At 39.0% G+C, this 24,904-nt stretch overlaps 1 protein-coding gene across 4 annotated transcripts in view; it reads right to left on the bottom strand.

Annotated features, from left to right (window-relative positions):
* The window catches only part of gtf3c2 (general transcription factor IIIC, polypeptide 2, beta), a 37,040-nt gene that overhangs the window by 10,721 nt on the left and 1,415 nt on the right, over window positions 1-24,904 (bottom strand). For all 4 annotated transcript variants that reach the window (XM_047387458.1, XM_047387456.1, XM_047387459.1 and 1 more), the window contains exons 3-18: window positions 23,669-24,191; window positions 22,408-22,526; window positions 21,965-22,149; window positions 21,147-21,235; window positions 20,966-21,043; window positions 20,345-20,446; window positions 20,019-20,246; window positions 19,618-19,729; window positions 19,411-19,528; window positions 9,239-9,267; window positions 8,930-9,059; window positions 8,573-8,717; window positions 5,166-5,327; window positions 3,835-3,913; window positions 1,122-1,250; window positions 781-1,017 (exon numbers count right to left, since the gene is read on the bottom strand). In XM_047387458.1, coding sequence (XP_047243414.1) covers window positions 781-1,017; window positions 1,122-1,250; window positions 3,835-3,913; window positions 5,166-5,327; window positions 8,573-8,717; window positions 8,930-9,059; window positions 9,239-9,267; window positions 19,411-19,528; window positions 19,618-19,729; window positions 20,019-20,246; window positions 20,345-20,446; window positions 20,966-21,043; window positions 21,147-21,235; window positions 21,965-22,149; window positions 22,408-22,526; window positions 23,669-24,191 — 2,465 coding nt within the window. The remainder of the gene's footprint in view (window positions 1-780; window positions 1,018-1,121; window positions 1,251-3,834; window positions 3,914-5,165; window positions 5,328-8,572; window positions 8,718-8,929; window positions 9,060-9,238; window positions 9,268-19,410; window positions 19,529-19,617; window positions 19,730-20,018; window positions 20,247-20,344; window positions 20,447-20,965; window positions 21,044-21,146; window positions 21,236-21,964; window positions 22,150-22,407; window positions 22,527-23,668; window positions 24,192-24,904) is intronic.

Here is a 24,904-nt window from a genome sequence, read left to right as displayed (position 1 = left end):
TTGGTTGGTTGGGTGGGTGTGATGGATGGATGGATGGATGGATGGATGGATGGGTGTTTGGTTGGGTGGGTGTGATTGATGGATGGATGGATGGATGGATGGGTGTTTGGTTGGGTGCGTGGTGTGATGGATGGATGGGTGTTTGGTTGGTTGGTTGGGTGTGATGGATGGATGGATGGATGGGTGTTTGGTTGGTCGGGTGGGTGTGATGGATGGATGGATGGATGGGTGTTTGGTTGGTCGGGTGGGTGTGATGGATGGATGGATGGATGGGTGTTTGGTTGGTTGGGTGGGTGTGATGGATGGATGGATGGATGGGTGTTTGGTTGGTTGGTTGGGTGGGTGTGATGGATGGATGGATGGATGGGTGTTTGGTTGGTTGGTTGGGTGGGTGGGTGTGATGGATGGATGAATGGGTGTTTGGTCAGTTGATTGGGTGGGTGTGATGGATGGATGAACAAATGTGTGGGTGTAGGAACAGACATATAACAGGATGGACTGAGAGATGATAGAAAAACAGATAAATTATTTGATGGGTGGAAGGAGGTATTAATTTGGCCACTAAAACCAAAAACTGGATATAAAATGTTACCGAAGTCTTATAAAACTTCTTTCTATTGCTGCAGATCTGTGAAAACACTGACATGAAAACATTAGTATGACTTCCTAAAATGTGGCTATTACAGACTTTTCATGGGTGAAGTTGTTTATGTTTCGTTTTCAATCAAACAATAAACAAAAGCAAATCAACATTACTATTATAATACAAACCATACCTACCATGTCCAAGTCTTTAAAGTGTAGGTAGTACTTCTTAACAGCCTCTTTGTACGTCTGAAACTTCAGATGAAATTTTCCTCTCGGATTATCCTCCTCCTTTGCTCTTTCGGCTTCCGCGTCTGATGTTTCTGTCTCTCCTGCTTCCTGCCCACCACTAACAGGTACCCTTCGTTTTTTCTTTCCTTTATTTTCTCCTTCAGTTGCTTCATAAGGCACCATAGATGTGAGGTAGGTTGGCTGAGGGACAAAAGTTAATAGAAGACTTTTAACAAGCCCTCAAAACTTACTTTGATCAAAAAATAATCCATTAAAAAACGAAGTTAGCTTTTTATAGAACTTACGAAACGTCTCATGTCTGTTTTCTTGACACATCTTAGAGTATAGCGGGCCAGCGGTAACATGGAGAGAATCACCTCGCCGAGTGTATCTGATGACAACACGCAGTGCAGCCACTCAGAGTGTGACACGGACTGCAATGACACAAACAGACCAATCCACAGTGGGATATAAAGCCATGAACATCAGGTTTCAGTGGAAATATAAGAGATTCTAACAGAAATTATCTTAAAAAACCCTGAAAGTTTACAAATGACACCTCTGATATGACAGAAACTCTGAATGTTTGTGAAAATTGAATGCTTGCCTAAAGGCAGTACAATAGTTAAGGAAATACAGGTCCTTCTCAAAATATTAGCATATTATGATAAAGTTAATTATTTTCCATAATGTAATGATTAAAATTTAACATTCATATATTTTAGATTCATTGCACACTAACTGAAATATTTCAGGTCTTTCATTGTCTTAATAAGGATGATTTTGGCATACAGCTCATGAAAACCCAAAATTTCTATCTCACAAAATTAGCATATCATTAAAAGGGTCTCTAAACGATCTATGAACCTAATCATCTGAATCAACGAGTTAACTCTAAACACCTGCAAAAGATTCCTGAGGCCTTTAAAACTCCCAGCCTGGTTCATCAATCGAAACCCCAATCATGGGTAAGACTGCCGACCTGACTGCTGTCCAGAAGGCCACTATTGACACCCTCAAGCAAGAGGGTAAGACACAGAAAGAAATTTCTGAACGAATAAGCTGTTCTCAGAGTGCTGTATCAAGGCACCTCAGTGGGTAGTCTGTGGGAAGGAAAAAGTGTGGCAGAAAACGCTGCACAACGAGAAGAGGTGACCGGACCTTGAGGAAGATTGTGGAGAAGGGCCGATTCCAGACCTTGGGGGACCTGCGGAAGCAGTGGACTGAGTCTGGAGTAGAAACATCCAGAGCCACCGTGCACAGGCGTGTGCAGGAACTGGGCTACAGGTGCCGCATTCCCCAGGTCAAGCCACTTTTGAACCAGAAACAGCGGCAGAAGCGCCTGACCTGGGCTACAGAGAAGCAGCACTGGACTGTTGCTCAGTGGTCCAAAGTACTTTTTTCGGATGAAAGCAAATTCTGCATGTCATTCGGAAATCAAGGTGCCAGAGTCTGGAGGAAGACTGGGGAGAAGGAAATGCCAAAATGCCAGAAGTCCAGTGTCAAGAACCCACAGTCAGTGATGGTCTGGGGTGCCGTGTCAGCTGCTGGTGTTGGTCCACTGTGTTTTATCAAGGGCAGGGTCAATGCAGCTAGCTATCAGGAGATTTTGGAGCACTTCATGCTTCCATCTGCTGAAAAGCTTTATGGAGATGAAGATTTATTTTTCAGCACGACCTGGCACCAGCTCACAGTGCCAAAACCACTGGTAAATGGTTTACTGACCATGGTATCACTGTGCTCAATTGGCCTGCCAACTCTCCTGACCTGAACCCCATAGAGAATCTGTGGGATATTGTGAAGAGAACGTTGAGAGACTCAAGACCCAACACTCTGGATGAGCTAAAGGCCGCTATCGAAGCATCCTGGGCCTCCATAAGACCTCAGCAGTGCCACAGGCTGATTGCCTCCATGCCACGCCGCATTGAAGCAGTCATTTCTGCCAAAGGATTCCCGACCAAGTATTGAGTGCATAACTGTACATGATTATTTGAAGGTTGACGTTTTTTGTATTAAAAACACTTTTCTTTTATTGGTCGGATTAAATATGCTAATTTTGTGAGATAGGAATTTTGGGTTTTCATGAGCTGTATGCCAAAATCATCCGTATTAAGACAATGAAAGACCTGAAGTATTTCAGTTACTGTGCAATGAATCTAAAATATATGAATGTTAAATTTTCATCATGACATTATGGAAAATAATGAACTTTATCACAATATGCTAATATTTTGAGAAGGACCTGTATAAACATTAAGAGGAATAAATGAAATGGAGAAAGTAAGAAACTGTTGATACAACCAATGATGAATCACACTGCCTGCATCGGTTCAAACAGGAGGAAGTCCCTGCTGAATCCATGGAGCACAAATAGCCAATATCCAACCTAAAACTAACCATGCCGCGGTCAAAATGTCCTCCTTATTGCCATGGCTGTGACAAAACTTTCCCCACAAAGCCCAAAATTGTATCTTCCGCAGGCAACCTTTGGAGCATTACCGGTCCAGACAGCAGCGTCTCTCCTCTATGCTTCTCCTGACCCCCAAACGCTTTTTGTATTCCCTTTTATTTCATAGCAAATAGGACCACATCTACCCAAATCTTCTTTATATATATTTATTAAACATAGCTAAATACAACAAGCCTTTTCAAAGAAAGTGACCATAATCCTGTGTTTGTTGCTTAAGGTACACTACATTTCTTTAATCTATCCCAAAAGAATTTACAAAGTGTACCCCTGTGGATCTACAATGATTCCTTTACAACAAAAGAAATATCTACTTTATGTATTTAATTAAAATATTGCAGGCTTAGATTATTGATGATTCACAACATTATGATTTTAGTTTTATATATATTTTTGGACTGCAGGTACATTTGACTTAACAAATTTGGCCCATTTGACCAAACGTTTGGACACCCCTCCTCTAGGGAACAAGGTCTGTAATCACAAATGTGCTCAACAGCCTTGGTTTATATTTCTGATGCAAATCGTCTCTGTAGGAAGGTTGCACTCACCCACACAGATGTATTCCTAGGAATGGCAAAGTAGGAGCGCAGGTAGTGATCAACATAATGAACTCCCATTGAATTCCTCCTAAAACAACAACAATGGAAAAAGAAGAAGAAATCTATTACAACATATTCATTTTGACTGGTTCTGATGTACAAACATGTGCAACATTTGCCTTGAACCAGTTGGCCTGTGTCTAATATATTTGTAGCCAGTAATAATATTTCAAGAATTTATTATTTGTTTGTTTTTTAATTTAATATTTTAATAAATTTAGCCCTAGATTTAATGGGAAGTGTAATTAAACACTGGTGGAGCAGCAGTCAACACTATTTGTAGTTAATAGATAAAGAGATTTTGTCTTATAAGACTAAAATGATCTTATTTAAATTTGAAGGGGGCCGTTACATCACCTTTTTCAGTTTTGAGTAGAAGATTTCTACCCTTCTGGTTTTTGTTTCCATCCTTACTTCTGGATCACAATGCTCTGCTGAAATATTTGCTTTCTGCTTTTCAGTTAACTGCAATTTTATATCAGAGAGTCCACATTTCATTTTAATTTAATACGACATCGCTAGACATTTTTTTAATTTCTCCAGACTTAAATTTCTAGAGTTCAGGTCCTTTTGGCCCATTTTCAAAGTATACATACAGGGGTTTCTAGTTTTAGAATATATTTGAACAGTCATCAGGTTTTAAATATTGAACATGAAGAAACCAGACTGTAGGATAGGGGGAGGATGGAAGGATGCATAAATCGATGGATGGATGTTAGGGATATTAGATGTCTGGAAACCCAAATATATTTCCATATGATACATAACTCTTATAACTGGATATGGCCTAATAATGTTTTATCAGTATTTTACATCCCAAGTAGATTATATGTTCTTCAACATTCTTTACTTTTCCAGCTGGATGTTGTGAATCCTGATTTACTATTTATCAACCAAACAGCAATACTGTATGCCAGTCAGCCTCATGAAGCTGTGGTCTTGTTAAAGAGGAACCAGTCTACAACATGGACTTTAACAGGTTCCACCAACACATTTATCAGAGCTAGATTTGGTGACTCTAGTTGACAAGATCAGAATTTTTGAGTCTGCATTTCAAAAGGAGAAGCAGTTTTAAAAGTTTTATCTTCCATTTCTGCAAGAGTAACAACATAAATGTCTCAATCTGTTAAAACGACACATACACAAGTTTAAAGTAATGCCTTTTACAGCTCGAAGGTGTGTTTTGTACAAATTACAGGCAATAACAGATCCTATCCAGTGTTTCCATTGACATGCAAGCTTTCCGAATACCAACAGAAGGTAAGAGTTAGCTTTCTTACGGTACAAAGGCAGATTCTTGGGCAATCAGGACCCCAGGTGAGTCTAACGGCCAGCAGAGCTCAGTGGTCAGGTGGCGTTTTTGAACCTTGACAGGGTCACAGAGCCTCCTCAGATCCCACGTCTTCAAGTAGCGGTCCTCACCCGCTGTCATCAACAAGTATCTGTTAACAGTTTGGGAAAGTCCACTTTTGATTTATCACACATTAATTCTGGCAAAAGAATCCATGCATTTTTATTGGGTGAAACAGAAAAAATGGCTGAATATTTGAGTCAAGTGGAATTCATCATTTTTCTTCTCATTGATCAACTCTGCCAGCAGTGTCCGCCATAAACAAATGATGACACAGAAATCAATACGCGCTTTAATGCAAGGAGTGGAACGAAAGCAGAGAAGAGACGGTTCAGTTCATATCTGAGAACAAACAATAAACTTTTTCCAACTAATCTATCTTGTTTTTTTTTTCAACAGAAAACAAACAGTTGATGTGCAAAATCATAAAATTCTGAGTTTTTTTTAAAGACAAACCTTATTAGTTTTAGACACGTCCAGAGATAAATGATGCTGCCGTGCGGTTAATGGTACCATTAATTAGCCAGAGACATTTCTACACAGCATTCTAGCTGCGGTGATGCATAAATGAACACAAAGTTAGATTTGCTGATGCAGAAGTCAACCTTGCCTCAATAATGAGACTTTCTTTGGGATTACTGAAAATACAGAATGTAAGTGGAGGATATAAAAAAACCTGCTTAGGACAGGGGTCACAAATCGAAACTAAATTAAAAAAGGTTTTTAAAGTAGACAAAATATCAAGAATAAAATATTAAAAACATGTTAAAAAAATTATAAGAAACAAAAAAATCTGAGAAGGCAACTTTTGAAAACATATTTAATATAAAGAGATTTCAAAATAATCTAAATAATTTTGTATTCTTACAAACAACAGACTTTAAAAGCTTTAATTGTACTACATTTTTTCTTCTTACTGAACCATTATTGATGGATTATATAACAAGATTATTGATGGTGTTTTATTGTTTCATGCAGAAGTCATTTATTAAAAAAATATTTAGCAGATAACATGAAAAACTGGCTCAAAACCTTATTTTTCTCTGCAATATTTTTTCCTCTAAGATTTATCTGAAATGTAACACTAACAATACAAAAACATAGCTTTGAGTGGCTGGCTGGCATCTACAATGACAATACAAAATATAAAAATATACACTACCGGTCAAAGTTTTAGACACACTTTCGCATTTAATGGTTTTATTTAGTTTTTTGACTATTTTCGTTGTATGTAAATTCTTACTGAAGGCATAAAACTGTGAACGAACACATATGGAATTATGTAGCAAACAAAAAATTGTAAAATAACTTTAAATATGTTTTGTATTTTAGAATCCTTAAAGTAGCCGGCCTTTGCTGTGACGACGGAAATATTAACCTCCGTAACAGCAAAATAATTAGGACACCTAAAGAGTTCAACGTTTATTTAACTTTTATTGAATAGTCATCGGTTTCTACAGATTTCTACAATGTTACACTGAGCAGGAGGGAACTCTGAACGTCATTTTCTGAAGATATGAGGCATTGCAACAGTTGCAGTGAAAAGTTTGTCTCCCTCATTTGCACGCTGAGGAAATTTGAACTAACGTTTTCATTTCACTGACTGAAGGAGCAAGCTGCGATGAATATGCTGCAATGACCTGCCTGTTAATGTGAAACAAGAAGATCTGCTGATCTTAACCAAGTCATAATGAAGTAAAGAGACAGAAGTAAGCAAAAACGAAATATTTCGAACGTTTAAAGAAATGTAAAGAAATACATTTGAGGAGAAAAAGAAAAGCCTGATTATTCTTCCTTTTTCTTGGACACAGTGACTATAAGGATGAGATAATTCTGTCTCTACCACTACTGTTTCACTGAAAGTTCAGCAAATCTAGTCTTTTTCTCTGTAACATACGCCAGCAACTAACATATGGGTTGTAAAGCATCAAACACATAAAGAGAATACAATTGTTTTATTACAAAACAAGCTAAAACCTTTATTATATTGCGGTATCACTTTAAATCCTATCCTGACTCTGACTGCATATGAGTGAATTCCTGCTGCAGACACAGATGATGTAAATGGCTCCTTCATCATCCTCCTCCACTGCATACACAATAGTTGAGTGATATGGCTGGGAAAAATCATTTGAGAGGAAAGACAGCTTAACGAGGTGAAATCTTAAAAGATATTCACCCAGTAGATCTGTGTTCATATCAATACCTACAGTATAGTTGGTGTATTTTCTGCAAAGAAGTGTTTAAAAACAGTAATGTCTTATTCAGTTAACACATTAATAATCTAAACGCTAAGATTTGTTTTGTCTTTTTTTCAGTAGTATTTTTTTGGTTTTAGGTAAAACTGATATGTTTCATGTTAACAGAACTCAATAGCATATAAAAGGTATTATGTGTGTTCAATTTATAAAAGGTAAACACAGAAAATACAGATTGCCTATTAAAAACAATGATTTGACTTCCCAATACAGTTCTGATATAAACATGAGTTAACAACGGCGTTCCACAGGGACCATTTCTAGGACCTCTACAACAGCAATATCTAATTTAGTCAACAATGAGTGATGTTGGGCTACTGCACTGAACAAGTGCAGATAACATAACTGATTCAAAGTTGTATAAGATAAAACGTAGCAGACCCCTCTTAAGCCTGTCTAATCGTTTTAAATTGCTTTCAAGTAGTAGAATATAAAACTTGAATATCTGGAGATGTTTTGCTGGGCTTGTTGTTCACATTGATGCTTTATGAGTTCATTTCTTTATTTCCTAGAAATAGAAATACCCTTTATTATCCCACAGTGGGGAATTCAGCAGCAAAGTGAAATGGAAGCATGCAGATACACCCTAAGGTAAAACATATAAAAACAAACAAAAAATAGAATAAGGGACTGTAGAGAAAGCAAAACAAATTATAACATAAGAAAAAAACCAAGGAGGCAAAAAGAGCCTTTTCTGCATCATAAACACGAAGACACAATTTGACCATAGAAAAGCACTCAAAGACCGCAGACCTCCGCCAAGCCCACTGCATGTCAGCGGCTGACAGGGTGAGAAACCATGTGTGAACCCCAAGGTCAGCCACCATGGTCTGGTAATGAGAAGGAATCCTTCAAAAAATCCTAGATCCAGATGGTGCTCCTCATCACCACCAAAATCTAATCATCTGTTCCTTGTACTAATACGCACCTTGTCTGAACATTTCATCAAAACCCCTTCATAACTTTTTGAGATGTTTTGTAAACGGACGGACGTACAAACCAACGCATTTAAAAAGCTCCTTGGCAGAGGTAACTAGAAAATCTTTAAAACAGATTAGTTAATGTGAGAAGAGCTCACCTGGATGCAGGACAGAAGACCAGAGCTCGGACTGCATGGTCATGAGCGAGTATGCATCGATAGGGCAGCAGACTCAAAGACCTGTCTGACTCTCGGACTCGCAACAGGGAAGATTTCGTTGAAAGATCCCAGAGTCCAACTATACCTGGAAGGAGAGAAAAGGACCCAGAACTAAAGTGATAGATCAATGCAAAAGACAAAAATATTTAAATGTAATACGGCAGAGAAGCAATGCTTCATCAGCAACAGATAGAAATCCATAAAAGACGAGCCCGAGACGATCTAGTCTCTTATTTGTTTGTTCTTATAGAACAAGTAGTAGTTAATCAAGAGCATCTCAGGAAAATCAATTCGTACCATCATAGAATCCAATAGCCATTAAGTGGTGTGGTTTTTGAGGCAGCCAATCCATAGACAGGACCTGTCCACTCCTTTCTTTGCGAGGAGATTTGATGCTGCCCAATTTCAACGTTATGACACCTCGTGCCTGCAGAAAACGACAGACAATGCAATGTTCACAAAACACTGAAGTTTCATTACTTTATATATTCCTGCAGGCCCATGTCCGTCAGTGTTTCATTAAATATTCCGCTGGTTTACAGTTTTACTGATATAAATACAGAAGATTAACATTTAATGAGAAACAGACCTAGAAACAGAGCCTACCTTGTAAATCGGCTTTCCATTGCTACTTTCTGTGAAAACACACAAAGTCAACAAATGCAGTTACATGTTTCCTCTTAGAAATGTTTTTCGATGCTTAACATGCAAAGTTACACAGTGAGAAAATATGGGATGTTGTGGATTTAGAAAAAGGGGAAAAAGTAGTGAAACTGATCCTGTGGTTAGGATGTTTAGGGGTTTTATGGCTCTAATCCAGCAGCTGGTTTCTTAGTGATCATTGCAATGTTTAAATGGTTGCTGAAAAAGAAGGTATCAGGCTGTTCCATCATTAGTTTTCTCTCCCGCTCCAGTTTGGATTCCTAGCAGTTCAGATCACTAGTGTCCGGTTAATTCAGCAATACTATCCATCACCTCACCTCAACCTGAGAAAAACTAATACTTTTACAAAACCTTTTCAGTTATAGATGAACGCTTTTAACTGTGATGTTGACTTGAACGTGCCATCAGAAAGCAAATTGTACCCTGTCACCTAATAACAGCAGGGTTCCTTCATGTTTTTCATGTCAAAATTCAATTTTTAAACAAAACAAAAGACAAATAGATGGCTGGACAGAAGAATAGACCAACGAATGGATGGATGGATTTAAGCCAGTTTTTTCAATTGCGTAGCAACTATCTTTACTGCTTTCAATTGTTCGAGTTTTAGCGTTCAACTGTTTTCACGTTTGCCTCCAGCCTTATTATACATACATATTAAGACTTAATATGTTTCCTCATCTAACTAGTAATAACATTGTAATTAACTATTTGCCGCTTTTTAAAATTAGTTTCCAACAAATTGTTGCATAGCTAACGCCTGGCTTTGGGTTTATAAGAACGATAAAAATTCATCACTGGTGTGTTCTGAAACTAAATGCTTTTTTTTTTTTTTTTTACTTTCTAGAAGAAAGCGTTGAGGCTCAGAAGGAAGCGTAGTCGTCTTGCAATCAGAAGGTTGTGGGTTCGATTCCAGCTTCCGCCTGCCATATGTCGATGTGCCCCTTGGCAAGGCACTTAACCTCAAGTTGCCTACCGATCTGCGTATCGGTGTATGAATGTGTGAGCGTTAGTGAGTGCGACTGGGTGAATGTGGCTCTAGTGTAAAGTGCTTTGAGCGGTCTGTATGACTGGAAAGGAGCTATATAAATTCAGTCCATTTAGGGTTGGACGGATGAATGAACAAACAGATGGAAAGATGAACAATGGATGGATGGATTTATAAATGAATGAATAAATGAGTAACTTGGTATGTGGATGAAAAGATGAATGGATGGTGGGATGACAGATAAACATTTGGATGAATGGAGTTTTGGAAATGCAAATATTTTACATTACTCCATCTTAAAATCCTTAAATCAAGCTATGGAAATCAGAACTACATTTTTCAACTTCAAGACCACATAAACATTAATTGTATAAAATGTTCTTTATTAAGTCAATAAAAGAAGCCTGGAGGAGAGCCAATCTAGAATAAGCTCATTTTAGGACATTTTTATATTGAGGTAAATTTCCAACCTTGATCTAAAAATTACAATCTATGACGCTGAAGTAAAGAATGAAAAAACGTTGTTTTCAGCAGTAAATAAGAATCCAGTGCAAACCACAGCACTTTAACTTGGCCTTCATGCTACGCCCCCAGCATCATTCCCCTGCCCAACCCAAAGTGAGTCTTCGATGAATGACAGCACCGGGATACAAGACGAGTCAGCTACAAGAGCTAAAATTCATAGCTTCCAATACTAACAACCCGCTCGGTGATGCATCTTTTTTGTCATTTCAATTATAGATCCTTGTCTGATGGAAAAAGGCACCGTAAATTATGTGAGCTCCCAACAACACCTCACATTCTCACTGCTCATTGTCACTGCCACATCCCCCCCCCCCCACACCCTCCAATCCTGCAGCTTTTAACAGCCTCCTCCTCTCATTCATGCCCATTCACTGTGAGCGGATCGACAAAAGCCATTTACAATCATCTGTCGCAAACAGCAGTGGGAAGAACAGAGGAGAGACAACTATAGGCAGTGTTTAACCCCGTTTGAGCCAGTGTACCCTTTAACCCAATAATAATGATAATAATAACTAGAAAATTTCGGAAGAAATTTAGATGGGGCCTGCCTCTTGGTGCGTTTTGCTCCGACCAGAGCTTGCAATTTTTTTATTGTCTATGCTATTATCAGCTTAAAATATTACTAGTGACTCTAGAAGACTGAGGCTTTTATTTTGAAATGTTCAGTAAGCCTTATTTTAAATGGGAAACACTGTGTGAGCTCCAATATTAGTGTGAATCCCAGATCTGAAATGATCTATTGTTCAAAATGCAAAGGCTTTTATTTTGTAGAGCATGTTTTGTCTTATTTTGAAAGTCCAGCATGGTTGTACTTTCAGGTCTGGGTTAGTTTCATTAGTTATATAAATCCTGCTTGCTATTTAAAAATCCTTATGTATGCCGTAATCAGCTGAAAAAAATCACTAATAATTATGAAAGATTGAGGCTTTTATTTTGGAAGTTTCAGAAGGCATTATTTCAAATGTCCACCATAGTCCAATTTCCAACAGTGGGTGAGTTCCAATATTAGTGTGAAGCCCAGTCATGAAATGATCTATTGTTTAAAATGCAAAGGCTTTTATTTTGTAGAGCATGTTTTGTCTTATTTTGAAAGTCCAGCATGGCTGTACTTTCAGGTCTAGGTTAGTTGCATTGGTTAAATAGAACCCGCTTGCTATTTAAAAATCATTTTCTATGCTCTTGTCAGCTCACCAAATCCATAGTATCTCTGGAAGACTGAGGCTTTTATTTTGAAAGTTTCAGTAAGCCTTATTTTAAAAGGCCAACATGGTCCTATTTCCAATACTGGGTGAGCTCCAAGAGTAGTGTGAAGCCCACTCCTGCAATCATCTATTGTTTAAAGGCTTTTATTTTGTAGAGCCTGTTTTGTGTTATTTTGAAAGTCGAGCATGGTTGTCACTTCAGGTCTGGGTTAGTTCCATTAGTTATATAGATCCTGCTTGCTATTTATAAATCATTATGAATGCATTATAAGCTTAAAAAATCATTAGTAAGTATGGAAGGTTGAGGCTTTTATTTTGAAAGTTTCAGTAAGCCTGTTTCAAAGGACCAGCATAGTCCCATTCCCATCACTGGGTGAGCTCCAACAGTAGTGTGAAGCCCACTCCTGCAATCATCTATTGTTTAAAGGCTTTTATTTTGTAGAGCAGGTTTTGTCTTATTTTGAAAGTCCAGCATGGCTGTACTTTCAGGTCTGGGTTATTTCTATTGGTTATATAGAACCTGCTTGCTATTGTAAAACCATTGTGTATGTTATTATAAGCTTTAAATAATCATTAGTAAGCATGGAGGGTTGATGAAAGAAATTGACCTTTAGGGTCAATCACTGTTGTCTGGGTGTTGGAACAGCAGTACATGCTGTTTAAGTTCCCCACACAACATGGCCGCCATGTAGTTGCCTCCTATGAAGTTGGTCAAAGGGTTAGGTGTCGGGTCATGTTTAAGCCATAGAAATGAATGAAAATCAATGAAAGTCCTCAGAAAGATAGTAATCCATGCATGTGTGTGTGGGTGTGTGTGTGTGTGTGGGTGTGTGTGTGTCTGTGTGTGTGGGTGTGTGTGTCTGTGTGTGTGGGTGTGTGTGTGTGTGTCCCAGTGTGAGACACAGAGAGGCAGAAAGAAAGACAGAATCCCATCCAGACATATACAGTAGGAGATACACAGAGCTATAAATAGAACAGTGAGGAATGAATCAGCCAATCAGCAAAGAGCGTCAGTGTAACGTGACACCTGCTGTTTCTCACTGACGCAGCACCTCGCTCTGTGTCTCCCCTGGTCTAGGCTTTATAACATGGAGGCGCATGCTCCCGAACAACTGGCCATAACTCGGAAACCGTAGGGGCGATCGATGTCATTCTTGGACCGTTTTTATCAGAACGGACCGGGGAACATTAATATTCATCCTTTATTTTTGAAAATATAATAATAAAGACACAACACTGGGTGAAAAGAGAGGGAAAATGGAGAAAAAGGCAAAAATGCCTGAACATGCTCCCGAACAAAGTCTAATATCTCGGAATCCGTACAAGGTATTTGAAAAATAACATTCAATTAAGACCATGTCAGATAGCTTCTCTGAAATTGATTAGTGAAAAGAGCTTCTTGCTCCACCTCAGGTAAGTTGAAACTAAATGAAATGATCCATATTATAAAACAGTCAGAATGTTTAACTGAAAACAAAAGCTGAATAAAAAAAACAACAACACAATGATAGTACAAAACTATCAACATTCCTCAAGGGAAAATGATATCTAGTTTTCAAACTTCTTTGGAAATAAATAAATAAAGGTGTAATATGGCCTTGTTGAACATTTTATTACAATTAGAGCAGCAAATCATTTGCAGTGCATCTCTACCAACTTTGCAAACCTGACGTTTCTGCCCATTCTTCCTTGTGAAACAGCTCAAGCACATCAGATGGAGAGAATCTATGAAAACAAGTTTCAATTTTTGCAAGAGTTTTTCCAGTTGGACTTAAGTCTTGCGTTAGCTTTAATCTAAACCAATGGGTGTTCAAACTGCGGCGCGGGGACCATTTGCGGCCCCTCAAGTGATTCCTTGCAATACACTAATGGCACAAATTTGATTTTCCAGCCTGAGGTTGAAGGCTGAGTCGGACATTTCACTGATGCGATGCTTTTCAAAAAAAAAAAAAAAAAAAAGGATGGTAAAACACAAAGTACTCATCTTTTATCAACCATGTCTTTGGTTTTTAATTCAATTTTATCATAAACTCTTTTACTCAAGAGCAGACTTTACTAAAGCAAGGGTTTTTAAAGGAAGAGGGATCCATACTCTGTTGTTGCAGCTGAGAATAAACACAAAAAATCCAGACAAAGATAATAGAAAAAAATAAGTTTTAAAATATTGTTTGCATGCGTTGTTCTTTTTTTTTTTTTTTTTAAACAAGGCAAACCTGTGAGATGTTATATTTCAGATCTACAATACTCAGACTTTATTTTATTATAATATGTTTTATTAATAGTTGTGTAGGTGAAAAATAAAATATTTTGTGAAAACTATTGAATTTTGCAATAAAACAAAGAAAAAACTGTAAATTTCGTGGCCCTCAATTACTTTAAACTTGACAGTTTTGGTCCACATGGCGAAACGTTTGGACGCAACTGATCTAAAGCCTTCTATTGTAGCTTCAACTGTAGGTTTAGGGTTCTTGTGTGGCTGAAAGACGAACCTCTGACCCAGTCTCAGGTTTTCTGTAGCCTCTAACAGGTTTTCCTCCAGGAATGCCCAGTTTTTAACTCCATTCATTTTCTCAATAGCTCTTACAAGCTTCTTTATGCCTGCTGAAGAAAAGCCTCCCCACAGCATCATGCAGCCAATACCAGATGTTTCATGGGGTGCTCTATGGTGATACAGTGTTGCTTTTGGTCACACAGTTTGCTGGGTTCCCTAAAAGGTCTGTTGCAAACTGAAATTGGTACTTTAAATTGAATTAATACCAGTCTAGTAAAGGCTAACGGGTGAGTCTTGACTTTTCCCCTTTAAAAAAAGTTGTTCTCTTCAAAATTTCACTTTAAACATGTCTGTATCATTATGAGACCATTCCCACATACGGTATCTGTTCCAAGCAGGGTTGAGCGGTTATGATTTTTACTGTACCTCAAAATCTTTCTCAAAGTACATCCACCTGTATGATGTTTAATAAGTGATCCAAATGAAATTTAAGGCATTTAAATTCTATCTCTGAGATTCAAGGTGCACCGCCAAGAACCTTGTTCTTCCTTGGAATCACATAATGCAGCAAAGTGATTTAACAAAAAGAAAATGCATGACTCGAATAAACCGATTTTTCAAAACTTTTTGTAGATATGAATTTCTGACACATATTTTCTTAAAATGTGGTTGTAAAAAACAAAAGAATAAATCATCCATTCATTGTCTATGATGACTTGTCCCTGCAGGGTCACAGGTCAACAAAGGAAAAAACAACCATGCACACACACTAACATCTAAGAGCAATTTAGAGAGACAAATCTAACTAACAGTCATGTTTTTGGACTGTGGGAGGAAGCCGGTGTACCCAGAGAGAACCCAGACATGAACAGGGAGAACATGCAAACTCATGCAGTTAATACAGGTAATGAGTGGAGACCAGGAGGGCTTCTTAAAGAAGAACTAACAGGCCTGTGAGAGCCGGGATTCTTACTGGTTGTTAGGTGATCAAATACTTGTGCAATGAAATGCAAATTAATTACTTAAAAATCACCCATAATTTTCTTGATTTTTGTTTTAGATTCTATCACTCACAGTTGAAGAGTACCTATGATAAATGTTGAAGACTTCTACATGCTTTGCAAGTGGGAAAACCTGCAAAATCAGCAGAGTATCACATACTTGTTCTCCCCACTGCATCTCCAGGTCTGCCTCAGGTATCTGTTCTGTTCTGCAGCTACCTCATGATGCAAGCACCTGGCAACTGTTTTCTCCAGTAACTATAACCACTCATCGGAAGCAGTAAACTGCCGCAAAAGCATCTCGGAACCTGAACCCAATGATCCGTAACAAGAAAATAAAATGGAAACCAGAGGCTCTGAAACAGTGGAGAGGGCAAACAAATGAAATGTCAAGTTTTATAGAGCTTTTTATGTCCAAATTCAGGCTCTGCGTATTTTTCCCTTAGTTGTAAAACCAAGCCATGTGTAACACAGTCAAGTCTGATACCAAGCAGTTAATTGCTTTTCCTTTAAAAGCAAAAATATGAAAGATGCAGAGTAATACTGATACCTCATCTATTTACCATAAAAAAAACTAATCTAAGCAGGCTAAAATGAACATATGGTTTAACTATTTCATGAAGAGATTGAGGGAAATTAATGATGGGACTCACTGGTGAAATTCTTGAATAGGTGATATTCAATAAAATGTGTAGCTGCAACATTTTCACAATTATCAGCTGACATAGATGCCTCAGCCCCGTTCATATTCATTATTAATCCTGCATGAAAAATGGGTTAAACACTTAAAATGCTGCTTTCATTGCAGCAGCAGCATCTAACGCTGAATCATTTAGGAAATGCAAACCTTTAGTAGTACATGTATTTAGTGAAGAACAATTAAATGTTAGGAAATAGTTTTCTTGTCTTTTTTAATAAATTCACCAGTGCTACAGTTATTGGTACACTTTACAATTCCAATAAAACGGAATAAAACAGAAAGATTTCGGAGGCTGCATAGTGGCGCAGTTGATAGCACTGTTGCCTTACAGCAAGAAGGTCCTGGGTTCGATTCCCAGCCTGGGGTCTGTGTGCATAGAGTTTGCATGTGTGGGTTCTCACCAGGTACTCTGGCTTCCTCCCACAGTCCAAAGACATGACTGTTAGGTTAATTGGTCTCTCTTAATTTCCCTTAGGTGTATGAATGAGTGTGTGCATGGTTGTTTGTGTGTTGCCCTGCGATGGACTGGCGACCTGTCCAGGGTGACCCTGCCTCTCGCCCATAGACTGCTGGAGATAGGCACCAGCTCCCCCACGACCCACTATGGAATAAGCGGTAGAAAATGACTGACTGGGGCATAAACTGATCAAAGTTTCTAGTAGCAATCCATGTGTTTTGCTTCCCTGGGATATGAAGACGACCATTTCTCTCACCTTTTTTCAAAATGAGAAAGACGAGGACAAGTAAGTCAAGTAAGGCAGAGGAGGGTTGGTGTTCAAAGCAATAATTACAAAGTTTAAAACAACTGGAACTCTGGAAGCTGAGTAGCCGTCTTACATCTGAAAATTGTAACTGCCCCCTTGGGCAAGACACTCAACACCAATTTGTCTACCGCTCTGCGCATCGCTGTATGAATGTTTGGTCGTTTGTCAATGTGTTCCTGTCTGCACGTAGGTGGTTCGAGTGTAAAAGTGTTTTGAGTGGTTGGCATGACAATAAAAGTTTTATACAAGTTAAGTCTATTTACAGATCATGAAAATCAAGATCCAGTGAGGACCCATGTTTACCTTTCATTCATGCACCCTCAGCAGGATGGAAAGGGAAAGGAAAAACAAATCCCTACAGCTCCCTTTATGAGAACTACTACCAGGAACGACATCATAGCGTCACCAAGTATCCATGAAAAACATCGGATCTTATCTACACACCATCATGTTGTCTGGGAGGCATGCCAGGAAAAAGCCTCTTCTGCTCTACCATCACATGTAAATGTAATTAGTTCGATCAAATATACTGGAACTTCATCTGGACCCTGTGGTCTGAAGCTTTGATCGAGAAAAACTCCCCATGGCCACTATTTGATAAAGTGGAGGATCTGTGATGTGGTGGGCTTGTTTCCTGTGATGTTTAGATTAAAATTTTGTGGCCACTGCCTGTAGACTAAAATGAATCATCATCTGATCTTTCTGTGCAATATTGATCCAAAATATATAGCCAAACATAGAAATGGCTTTCCAGTCAAACTCATTCTTCTTCCAGACCGAAATCCAACAGAAAACTTCAGGGGGGAGCTGGTACCCTCATATAAACAACAAGGGTACCAATACTGTAACTATATCAGTACTTTGTTAAAAACAATTATGTCTTCTCGTCGTCAAATGAAAGGTGGATTTTTTTGTGTGATATTATGCATCTGCTATAAAGGATGAATTTACTATAGGGTCTTATACACATTGTTAGCAGCGGTGCTAGGACACTATATGCTCCATCCCAGAAAAGATTTATCTCAAATAAAGGTTAAAGGTCCACTTGTCCAGAAATGCTATGATTTCAGGCTGGTTGTGTTTAATCAGATTAGCAACTGGGACAAAAATAAAACACTAACTCATGCACACATAAGCGTGATTCTGCATATAATGGATGCTGCAGATAAAGTGGTCATTTATCTCATTCACACAGTGCTCTGTCAGCAGAGCCCCCGAGGCAGCAGACATGATGATGTGAATGAACTGGACCACAGGCTCCATCATCGATAATGTCTGCATGGATTCTGCACCTAACAACAGCCATTGTTAAAGCTGCATGAAAGACTGAGAAAAACTGAGGGTCCCTGAGGGTGTTGTCATTTTAACCGGCCCAAGATTTGCTTCAGTTAATGAGGTCCATGTCTGACATGATGGATAATCCAGCCGTTTGATTGATTACATAGTTAGTAGGGAGTTCATACTGTGTGTGAAAGCCTGTAGCATAAAAACCCTTTCAATATCGCCTTCTTACATGCTTAAGCTATTCATCAATTATTCAATCAACAAAAAAGTTGGATAATTTGTTATAATTATGCTGATGTTCATGATTTCCTGCAGGTCATTGTCTGCAAGACGACGTGGTGCAGATGTGAACACATGTAAGTTGTGAGCCAGATAGTTTTGGGTTTGGTACAATGGTTTTTAAGGCTCCAGTCAACTACAAATAAGGTTTGAACCACCAAGCAGAATAAAATGTACACTGAATCGTTCACACATAGCTCCCAGCTGAAGATTAGCCTGATAAAGCAAACAGTTTTACATTTAAGAGCAAGGGTAATATCAAAATCAAGATCTGGTTCAGGTCAAATAAATCAGGTGTCATTCTGCAGTTCTGCCAAGCTTAAAGTAATGTCAGGGTGACTTTAGGCTGCAGTAAACCAACACCACCCTCTGCTGGATGTAGCAAACACTTGCGTTTTCTTTTGTCCCCAACGATGTTTCTTCTTCACTCAATGTGAGCTAATTTTTAACTTTATGTAGTGTGTCTTTCTGGATAATTGCTTGGTATTCTGTTTCATCATGTTGAAATGAAAATACTATAAATATTAGAGATTATTTGTTTCTTTGTAAATGAGCAGTTCCCACAGTCTAAATACTTCTGAACCATTTCACCTAGTTAAGAACCGTCCTTAGGGACAAAAACTCTTGCGCCTCCTGAGTTTTCCGTCTTTGCTTTATAAAGTGACTGTGGGTCAATGGGAAGTCCTAGAATACAGTTTCTGGGGTTAGGATTTTAACTTGCAGTTACGAGCTCCATTCTGAAGATTGCCAATTTAAACACTCTTTAAAAGAAAGCTAAAGGCAAAACGTTTGGCAGCAGAATCTCTTTGTTTGAGAAAAAGACTTTCTATTAGTAAAGAGAAAATCTGAACTGACCGAGTCCTAGACAAAACTCAGAATCTTACCAGAGTTTGCGAGCTTTGTGTTTGAGAGTAGAGCATCAGGGTGAGGCAGACTATAAATGGTGACCACACCACTGGACGTGGCTACTGCCAGCAGACCCAATCTGGGCAAGAAAGGAGCCTAAAGAGAATTGGAAAGATTACATAAGACTACATATCAAATACAGATAGCAACAGGCTGAAAATTACACAAAATGCACATTTGTTTACGTTTCTGACACAGTTAGGTAGCTCCCAACCTCCTGCGGGGCACCACTTTAACTGCCTGATGAAGCCTTTGTCCTGAGCCAAACCATAAACCAGGGAGGGCTGAGAGTCTGGTCTGCACAGGCAGGAACGAGAGCATGAAACAAGAAAAAAGAATGAAAACATCTAATATCTTGACATGACAAATTTAAATTGCCACACATGAATAATAATTTGCCTTTTTTAATGGAGGACTTATAATACGCAGTAAGGGTAACAGAAGAAATACTGAGCTAAAAAAAAGGCTAAGCATAAAAAAAAAAAAAAACTGTGTACAGTAATGTGGACGAAGGCACCGAGGAAGGACTAAAACAGGAACTGTAAAAGCTGTTCAGGTTTAATCTTATTGCATATTTTATATCTACCTGCTGTCATACTCCAGTTTGCCACAGTCCCACAGCTGAACGAGACCTGGTCCTGAGCAGGTCCGGTTCACACAGTGCAGGTCATCCATCCCTTGATGGCAAGCAATAGCAATGTACTGGGAGGCAGGAGCCCCACCAGGTGTTGGACACCACTCCAGGGCCCAGACGGGTCCACCAGCAAACAGAACCATGTCCCAGCGATGCGGGTGAGCTGGCATTGCCTCAAACCTAGCAGGGTCATCAACATGTGAGCAAATGACTTTAACTCTTAATTCACAGTCTTTTATCTTTTAACCCTCAGCAAAGCTAGAGATGCTCAGTCTCACCTGCTAATTCTTAGCAGAGGTGTCTCTTCCTGCGTTAGACCTTCTCTGGACACTTTGAAAGCAGCTGACTCCAGTTCTTGAGGAAGGTATTTTTCTAATTCACTGAAAAAGCAGAGATAGGATATGTTAAATTGAACCTAATAAACATTATATCTTCATCTTAGGGTTAGGGTCAGGTACTCCGTGTTCTAGCAACCAGCGTCACTGTTTCAAAGAAAAGCTCTTGCATCACATTCACAGACGAGGAGGTTAAAGCTAGAAGAATAAGGCTTCATAATGCAACCCTAACCCTAGACCAAAGGTTCCCAAATAGAGGACTGGTGTCTGTATCAGGCCTCAAAAGAAGTTGTTCAGACCAGGACAGGATGAAAAATTTTAAATGTTTTCTTGGGGACTGGTGGCTTTTATTCATTAGTAGCTGGACAAGAAGAATGGCAGAGAGAGAAGGAGAAGACATGCAGTAAATGGCCCAGGTCCGGGAATCAAACCTGAGACTGTTGCATCAAGGACTGTATCCTCTGCATATGCTGCGCCTGCTCTACCACTGAGTCATGAGCGCCCCAAAATGAAATGTTTTTCATAACAATACAGTTACCATAGCAAGCAAACAAAACAACATACTTTTCTGGCACAGGCTCCCAGCCGTTAGAAGAAGGAACCCATTCTGGGAACACCCAGCTGCTGTAGTGCTCTTCCCGGCTAAAAACACACAACACACAGATACATGGTAGAAAATATCTACAGGTTTGGTAATTATGTCCTAACAGCTTTTATTTCTAGCTGCAGCGAGGGAAGAACTTACAATTTCTTTGTTGTCTCAGCAGCGTCCATAATTGTTTTTATGATACTAAACTCCATTCCATTGTGAGGTTTGCCATGTGAGCCAATATGCTGGAGAAAGAAAGAGACACGTTTTCTCACCAAAATGCCTTTTTTTCTGCTGTCTTTCATCTAATTTACCAACATTAGCTATTTATTTATCTTAATAAATAGATGACTGATAATTAGGTTTAGATCCATTAAAAAACAAACATTAATAAACGATAAACCCCTTATTAAAAATAATAAAAGCCGTTATTAGACCAAATTAAGAGGCCATGGAAAAATATTCCTCCCTTAATTGTCAATTTCAGTCAGTCAGTCATTTTCTATACCGCTTATTCCATAGTGGGTCACAGGGGGAGCTGGTGCCTATCTCCAGCAGTCTATGGGCGAGAGGCGGGTTACACCCTGGACAGGTCGCCAGTCCATCGCAGGGCAACACACAAACAACCATGCACACACTCATTCATACACCTAAGGGCAATTTAGAGAGACCAATTAACTTAACAGGCATGTCTTTGGACTGTGGGAGGAAGCTGGAGTACCCGGTGAGAACCCACACATGCAAACTCCATGCAGAAAGACCCCCGGCCAGGAATCGAACCCAGGACCTTCTTGCTGCAAGGCAACAGTGCTACCAACTGCGCCACCGTGTCAATTCAATCAGCAAAAATCTTGAGTCCACCTTTGTCTGAGACTTTATTTAAATGTCAAATTAATGTAAAAAATGTGGCTAAAAAACCCCGAATCAATAGTAACTAAACATCTGTTGGAACTAAATATTAGATGTCATCTTACATGTTGCCTGTTAATGTGAAAACCTGGTGAAAATCTCCCTTGTTCCACAATATCTGAGTCAGCGTCTGACACCTCTCCCCCTTCAGGTTCCTCTTCATCAGCTTCATCTTGTTCTTCGTCTTTGAAATTTGGCACAAAGTCTTCATCGTCTGCAGCCTCACTGTCGTTGCGTTTTCTCTTTCGGCCTTAAGTGCAAAAACACGAAATGTTGCTACATGAACTAAATCACCATCATTTCTTTATATGATATTTTTGGGAAATGCACTTTGCATTTACATACACATTCTTTCATATTTTTTACTGTTTCCTTCAACCAAAGATGGCTGTTTTATGATTTAAAGTTAGGCACTAGTGAACATTATGGTGATATTTAAATGAAGTTATAAAGTGAGATGGAGGAACATGTCAAAAATGGACGCATAGAGCCAAAACTTCCACTGTACCTTTTGTTTTTTTGGAACCTTTCTGTTCGGATAATCTGTCTTCATGCAGCTTGGAGCCTGTTTCATCTCTGGGATGAGAGAGCACCTCTTTCGTCAAAAAGTGAAGGTACCTCAGTGCCCTGGAAGATTTGTGTTTAATGTATTGTTAATATTCAAGAGTCACTGTAGAGTCATTGATGATGGCTAAAAGAATATATAACCCCCTTTCAGTGTTTAACCCCGTCTCTCCTAGACATAGCTACTGGCTGAGCTTCTACTGTGACGAACTCTATGTGCTTTCTTTCATCCTCTAGACTTGAAAACTGCCTCAGAGTTCATCTGCTTAGCTGTCTTTCTCTCCTAGATCAAGACACTAAAGGAGCTGCAAACATTAATGTTTCACTTTTCCTTCCCATAGAAAGTCCTCCTGGGTCAGTGCTTCTGTGTTCTTTTTGTCTCTGCTCTCTTCTCTCAACTCCTGTTCGGTTTGGCAGATGGCCGCTCACACTGGACCTGGTTCTGCTGGAGGTTTCTTCCTGTTAAAAGGGAGTTTTCCTCTCCACTGTCGCTACATGCTCATCCAGAAGGAGTAAATGCTACAAGTCTCTGACTCAATGCAATCTGCTGGGTTTCCTTAGACAGAAAAACCTTCAATCAATTTGAATAATGAAATTTGAGTACACTGTTTGATAGTTAGAATCAATTGAAATGTATGTTCCTGACTTGAAATCCGTATAATTCGATTGAATTGACTTTGTAAAGTGCCTTGAGACGACATGTGTTGTGAATTGGCGCTATATAAAGAAACTGAAATGAATTGAATATTTGGCTGCGAAACATGTCTGTCGTGTTTTTAAAACTTTTTACTTGAGAATGCACATGTCTAACAGAGCACAGGGTTCGTTACAGACTTTGTATCAAAACACTTTGCCAGATTCAAATCTTCTGAATTCTTATTCATTTCTCTCCTATATTTATGTATAAATCCAAAAAGTCCACTAAGAGTTTTGTACATTTCTGCTGTGTCTTCGAATGCAACCTGTACAGATGGAGAAATGAATCAATTGGATGGTTTAATACAATAATTCAATATGCATGTTCCATTAAAAACAAACCGAAGGAGTGACTTATTAATAAGAATTCAGATAAGCATCATGTAGACAACTGGGCAGGCAAGCAAACAGAAAGCCTTGAAATACAAATATTTTTCCATACTTTATACTTATTTTCTATACTAGTCCAGACCTCTGAAATATTTAACTCTCACACTTTTTAAACTTACACTTTTGCAGCCCCTCTCCTGCAACGGCCCCCAGATTCAACCTCCACATCAGGCTCAGGATCTCCTGGATTCTTTTCATCTGCTGGGTCTCTAATTTTCTCTGCAGGCTTCTTTCTGACATACTTTCTCTTTGGCTTTGGTGTCCCATTTTCCTGCTGGACAGAATTTTCTACAACAGCACCTCCAGCTTCTCCGCTCGGTAGATCCCCACCAGCAGTGGCAATTATTGAAGGTGTCGTCTCTAACTGTGTTTTTTTAGGTCTTCCTGGTCTTTTAGGGGTTACTAGTACTGTCTGTTCAACAGAGTCTAGATGGATTTTGTGTTCTTTAGTTTTTCTATGTTTTGTAGGGCTCTTTTCAGAAGCTACTCCTGTCCCCGCTGACTTTCTAGATTTCTTTTTGACGCTTGTAACAACGTCCGTAACATCCGTCTCAAAATCAGAATATTTTGAGTTTTTCTTCCGTTGCCGTCCTCTCAAGCTGGGAGATAAATAAAGAGACTGCTCTGATGGCTGGTCTTGCCCTGCAAGGAGAGAGATTAATTTAATTTAGGATTTAAAAAAAAATAAATGACTTGATTAGTTAAAGAACAAAAACTGAGCAGTGTGCTATCCATTTGTATTCACCCCCCTTTAATCTCAAACCCCTAAAAAGGATTCAGTGCAAACAAGCAACATAATAATGAAGGTCTACGAACTGAAAATGGAAAGCGTATGGCAAACCTACAATACACATGTGTTCGCCTAAAAATATAGACCGGGCAAAGATTAATCACTGAACCAGCCAGGAGGAAAATGGTAACTCTGGAGGAGCAGCAGAGCTCTACAACTCAGGAGGGAGAATCTGTTGACACAATAACTATTAATCGTGCATCTAACAAGGTTGCACAAAAAACCCAATGTTGAAAGAAAATATTTAAGTGCCAACAGGGGACAAAGTAAAAATATCAAAAAAGGTTTACTGGCCAAAAAAGAGCTAATTGAACTTTGTGGACTCATGCTAAATGTTATGTGTCGTTGAAAAACTAACAGTTTCATCATGCTGAACACACCATCCCCACTGTAAAACACAATAGTGGCAGCGTCATGCTGTGGGGATGCCTTTCTTCAGCAGGGAAAGGGAAGTCGATGGAAAGCTGGATGGAGCTAAATACAGGACAATCCCGAAAGAAAAAAGTCTTGAGAGGCTGCAAAAGACTTGAGACTGTGGCAGAGGTTTTCCTTCCAGCGGGACAAC

Source organism: Girardinichthys multiradiatus, chromosome 15 (genome assembly GCF_021462225.1).
Source record: "Girardinichthys multiradiatus isolate DD_20200921_A chromosome 15, DD_fGirMul_XY1, whole genome shotgun sequence".
NCBI lineage: Eukaryota > Metazoa > Chordata > Actinopteri > Cyprinodontiformes > Goodeidae > Girardinichthys > Girardinichthys multiradiatus.
This window is presented reverse-complemented; position numbering and strand designations above follow the sequence as displayed.